The 6,000-nt window shown below is 33.5% G+C and overlaps 1 protein-coding gene across 2 annotated transcripts in view; it reads right to left on the bottom strand.

The window, feature by feature from the left end:
• Positions 1-2,367: 2,367 nt before the first annotated feature.
• LOC126716965 (uncharacterized) overlaps positions 2,368-6,000 on the bottom strand; it is a 28,883-nt gene continuing 25,250 nt past the window's right edge. Inside the window, exons 1-2 of one of the 2 annotated variants that reach the window (XM_050418041.1) lie at positions 3,083-3,814; positions 2,368-2,932 (exon numbers count right to left, since the gene is read on the bottom strand). In XM_050418041.1, the coding sequence (XP_050273998.1) occupies positions 2,629-2,932; positions 3,083-3,705 (927 nt within the window). In that variant the 5' untranslated portion in view covers positions 3,706-3,814 and the 3' untranslated portion in view covers positions 2,368-2,628. Of the gene's footprint in view, positions 3,815-6,000 lie in introns of those variants that run through there. The other variant, XM_050418040.1, reaches the window with a different exon arrangement.

Below are 6,000 nucleotides of genomic sequence, written 5' to 3'. Positions count from 1 at the left end.
TGTGCATTTATCTTAATGTACTGTTTATATCACACAAACACTGCAAGAGACGCCGGAATAAAAAAAAAAAAGAAGAAGAAGAAGCCAAAAACACAGACGCAAGGACGTTTTCATCCCTATCCAAACCAACACTAAAGTCGCATACTTTTATGCTGAGCCACGTTTTACTATGCCCCCAAAAATGTTCAAAAAGACATTATAGCTGGTTAAAAAATAGGACCTAAAGAATATTTTGTAAAGCATTATTGACTAGCCCCACATGTGTCATTGCCTTCCTCCTCCAAAACATCGTCATCCTACAATTTTTATAAGTTCAGTACCAATTTTTATAAGTTTGGCACGATGAAATTTATCCATTTATTTTACTATTTAATTTATTCTTGTTATTATTTATGAATTTTATTGTATTTTTTAGTACTATTTATGAGTCATACTATATTATTTCAGTTAACTTTTACTTTTATCTATAGTACTTTTAACAAAAAATTTTCAATTTTAACAAAATAAGCAGATCCTAAACAGACCCTATATATTAGCTTCCTTTGCTTCATCTTTTCAATTTGCATTTTTCTAATATTCTACTTTCTAGCCACCTTCTAACAGACTTCGTCTCTCCATGCAACAAGTCTTTCTCAAAGTTTCACACTAACTCTCTTCAACAAAGTAATGCTAAATATCACAACAAAATTCACAATTTGTTCACCTAATGTCTATTTGGCACGATTAATTTTGCCAATTTATTTTATTATTCAACTTATTTTTGCAACTATTCATGAATCCTACTGCACTTTTTGATACCATTCATAGACCCCACTGTACTATTTCAGTTAACTTTTACATTTATCTACAGTACTTTTAGCAAACAGTTTTTAATTTTAACAAAATAAACAGATCTCAAATAAACTCATAGTAAGATGTGAATGATGAAGTTATAAACTTATCACTTTTATTTTACCATTCACAACTTATTATCGTGAGTTTTGTTTGGATAGTAGCATTTTTGCTCATCAATATCTCTATTCTTTCCTTTTCTTCTTCTCCTTTTTCATTTCTATTTTACTTCACTTTCTATTTATTAAGTTATTTTATGGTTGATGATTTTTTTCCTTTTATTTATCAACCCAATTAATAGTCGATGCAGACGATTTCCATACAAAACACGTGGGAAGGGCGGAAATGTCCCAAGAAAACATTATTGCTAGCCCAAAAAAATAGGCCCTAAAAGTACTTTTGTAAAAGCTGCCCCTCAAATGAAACTGACTGCCCGTCATTGTTTCATTCAAATTATCTCCTCCTGGCCCCAACACATCATCATAACAAAACTCTACCGCATATATAGTTTGCATTATCCAATATTCTACTTTCTAGCCGCCTGCCAAAAGACCTTTTAAGTCAATACAAATGCAAGTCTTCTCATAGTCGTCTCACACTAAAGCCAGTTTGGTTTGAGAGAAAAGTGGTGTATTCTGTATTACTCTAGTTTTTTATGAAATTCAACAACTTAAAAATTTGTTTAGTTTTGTATTTGTATTCTGTTTTGATTTTCAGTATATATAAAAAAAGATTTGGATATAAAAATTAAATACAACTTTTTGATATTTTTATTTTTTTTAAAATATATATAGTGGCATTTTTGTAAAAAAAAAAAAAAAAAATTCTGTAAATCCCACTAACACTGAAAAACACTCTCTCTCAATTGTGTTAAATTTTTAATTGAAAAATATAAAGTGAATTAAAGAAAAATCTAGACTAAAAAATAATGCCAAATATAAAATGAATTGAGTAAAGAAAATGAATACATGAGTTCAGAAAATGAATTCACCCCAATGATAACCAAACAGGGCCTAACTCTCTTCAATCTCTCTACTTTTGTTTTGTTTTTTTTTTTTTTTTTTTTCAATTTTTATTTCTATTTTAGTATTTTACTTCATTTTCTATTTATTTATTTTATGGTTGATGACTTATTAAACCAATATTTTTTTTTGAGGAACACTAAACCTATTGACGGTCTATATTTGATTACAAAATAAATTTTCATAGTGCCATAAATGGTACCACTAATTTTATATAAAAAATCTCACACAAATGTCAATTTGTCTTTATGTCTGAAAATTGATGCTTGAAAATTTATTAGAACGTACAATAATGAGTGGGTCAAACATATCTATCATTTGGTCTTATCCCGGAAAAATTTATATGCACATAAAAGTTATAAGGAATATGATTCCAAAGATCTGATTAAGTCCGAAATTACACGAACTCAAAATCAGAGCAAACACTGCCAAAAATGAAAACTAATGTATACTGTATCAGAAGAATAGTTTGGAGATTGTTAGTGCAACTGATCAACTGAATGATACTGCCAAGTAAGCACAACAACTACTATTTATCATCCCCATAATAGAAACAGTACTGATACACATGGTAGAAGTAGAACATTAAGATGATTCACAGTTTTAGCTTGACATTCTAAGAAAGACTAGACAAAGATTCACACAGAAACAGCAGAAACCAGTACATATAGCCAATTCGAGATGGACTTGCATTATTATTATATGCATACCTAGATATAATACAACCAGCCTTGAGATCCTTATATACTACTTCCATGACCATATATATCTAGGTTCATTCTTCATCTTCACAATCTTCATCGTCATAACCATCATCTTCATCTTCATAATTATTATCCGCAGACGGGTCATCAGCACCACACTGATCAGCAGCAGCAGCAACATGGGTTTGAATAGCAGACGGAGGCGGGGCCGCAGCATCAGAGGCAACCACACTTGTTAATCCGGTAGTGTTCAACGCAGTTCCCGCAATCCCTTCATTATTATCCCCAGACGGGTCATCAGCACCACACTGATCAACAGCAGCAGCAACTTGGGTTTGAATAGCAGGCGAAGGCGGGGCTGCAGCAGCATCAGAGGCAACCACACTTGTCAATCCGGTTGTGCTCAACGCAGTTCCCGCAATCCCTTCATTATTATTTTCAGACGGATCATCAGCACCACACTGATCAACAGCAGCAGCAACTTGGGTTTGAATAGCAGGCGGAGGCGGGGCAGCAGCATCAGAGGCAACCACACTTGTCAATCCAATATTGTTCAACGCAGTTCCCACAATCCCTTTCACCGTATCGGAGATCAACGAATCCATCCACCCAGCAGGTTGTTCGGTGTCCTGCTCCACACTTTGCGGCGCAGTTGGAGAATTGATCTGCCTCTGCCCTGCTGGTTTCTGGACAGTGGTCACGCTCTCAAACTTGTAAGAAAAGACTAGTGTTCCTTCGGGCTTTTCATCTGTGGTCATAACACTGGCACTCATCTGTTTTTCAGCTACTACTGCATCAGCTTTAGCTTCACCACCAAAACCTTCCAGCAATTTTGTGATGAACACACGGACTTCACCGATTTCTTTGTCCCTAAACCAGTGATCCGTCCGGAGTGACATGAGCTTAACAACAAGTTCAAGGTTGCTCTCTTTGGCCTTGGTGATGTCGAGGTTGAACGTAACTGGGGAGTTCCATGTGGGGTTTGAACCACCTTCTGCGTCCTCCGGTGTTTTTTCCTCCGAGGAATAAAGGTTATTGTGGTTGTCGCGAATGGAAACAAGCGCGTAAGGCTTCATTGTTGTGACACGATTGACGTTTCTCAATCCTTGCGCTGACTGAATCACAAGTTGTAAGACCCTGCAATCCATAAGGTGACTCGCTTGTTGAGTCAATGTTTATGGATGGAGATGAAGGAGGCTGCGAATCGATGCTTTATAGATAGAGCATCAATGTGCTTGTTCTCGGTGGGGTTGAGATAAACCAATAAGATTCCTTGTGCCACGCACCAACAATAAGGACATTGGCTAGAAAATGAATTAATTATTTTTGGAATGTTTTCATACTATTTTTATAAAAAGTATTAAAAATAAGTTTTTTTATTATAAAATATTCTTAAAAGTATTTTGCAAAATAATTCTCTTAGACATTTGTTACCATTAAAAATAACCAAATATTAGTATCATTATCTGCTTTGATAATAAAATTCAAAGGTACACCCACCTTGATAATAAAATTCAAATATATCATTTTCTGCTTTTATAAACGACAATAAATTGGTGTTGGTGTTGGTAGACCCCAATGACAATCAATAATTCATACATCAACACAATGATAGTAAAGCTGCTGTATTAGTGTTTCTGTTTGTCAACCCTATTAATTGTAGTGGTTTTCTCATCGTACTGTATAATTGAATTGGCATTTTGGATAAATACTGGTGTGGAGTTGCACGTGCAAGTCTAGTGCTGCTCCTCATTTAGTAAGAGAATTAATATAGATTATTTATTTATTTATTTATTTTTTGTTGAAGAAGTATGAAATCATATATTTAAATTTAAAATAGCTATTTGAATATCTATTTAGTATTTAGTATAACAATTTCTTAGAACCTATTTACTAAATGTAATATCTACTCACCAAAAAATGCTACAAAGAATGATAATGAGTGTCATCATCTTTTCACAATATTTAAATTTTTTGCAATGAATGATGATATATGCTACAATTTTTTTTGAAAATTCTTCATCAATTTAAATACTTGCAACCATCTACAATGAAGATTTTTTTATTCATACTCATTCTTTATCATCTTATTTTATGAGTCTAACTACGATGTTTATCTTACTTATTTTTAATGAACACCTTTTTAAGTAGGAAAAGAAATTAAAAAAAGAACAAAATAACAAAAGACATCTATCATCAAAGTTTCTATTAAATAAAATTATAAGTATAGAAGATTTAAACCTAATAAATTAGTGTTCTCTAGGTAACAAATAGAACATTATATATCATCAATCTAAGCATGACTACCAGTCTACCACATAATATTCAAAATATAAGAAGAAATTTTTGGGACATTAAAATTTAGTAGGAGTATTTTAGACATTGCATAATGGAAATTTTAGGAATTATAAGATTTCATTAGGGTTTAACTAAGAGAGTAATAGTAGGAGCATATGCTCATTTACAAGATATAAAGGAGAAAATTATTCAATTTTAATTTATGGGGAAATGAAACTACCCCAAACATAAAGGAGAAAAGTGCTACTTCGTTAATTTGTGTGTGTTAAACAATGTGTTTTTTTTTTTTTTTTTTTTTTAACTTGAAACAATGTGTTAAAAAAATCAACCTAAAAAAATTATGCATAAAACAATGAATTTTGGTTCAACAAATTGACTAAACCAAAAACGAAGTCTAGGAACACAACAAAATGTCACGATATTTTTACAATACCTTTATTTCTACTTGGATGGGTGAAAGGCCAAAGAGCCCATATTTATATATATGTTGGGCCAGGGGCCCAATCCGAGGACGTTAAACACTTCTAGAGGGGTTTGTGTCAATGAGGGAAGAAATGGAATCCGATTAGAGCCACCCGAGGGGAAAACGAGGAAGAACCCTCCTCGGCTGGGCAAGACTGAGGACAGAGGGCATAGTCTGTCATCAAGAGCAACGTTCTAGACTATTCCAGGGAAGATGATAAGTATTAAGAAGGAACAAGACAAAGGAGAGTTATAAAATATCTAAGATAAGGTTGCTACCATGGCATTGAATGCCTTGCAGCTAACTGAACCATACTTTTCAGCCTTATAGTTATTCCCAAAGACTTTAGGGAGGGGCTGATGGGACAAGTATTAGAGTTACCAATCTAAATCTATACGTGGAAGGTGGAAATAGGAGGAGGAAGATAGTATAAAATAAAGGAGAGACCCTGATAGTGGGGGATCCAGAAAAATGGAGAAAGAAAGGACGGTAGCAATATGGACTGGACTGGTTACCTAATCCGAAAGACATACAAGAATTGATCTTCTCAGACCGTGCTGAGGGCGACCTTCTTTAAATATAAGCTGTCTGTTCTTACTTTGTTGTCATTTGAATCTACGATAATAATTATCCAACTCATTAGAACCTAAATTTTCAACTCACTTTCTACAAATTCATTGTT

Source organism: Quercus robur, chromosome 3 (genome assembly GCF_932294415.1).
Source record: "Quercus robur chromosome 3, dhQueRobu3.1, whole genome shotgun sequence".
Taxonomy (NCBI): domain Eukaryota; kingdom Viridiplantae; phylum Streptophyta; class Magnoliopsida; order Fagales; family Fagaceae; genus Quercus; species Quercus robur.
Note: the sequence above shows the minus strand (reverse complement) of the source record. Positions and strands in the feature narration are given on the sequence as shown.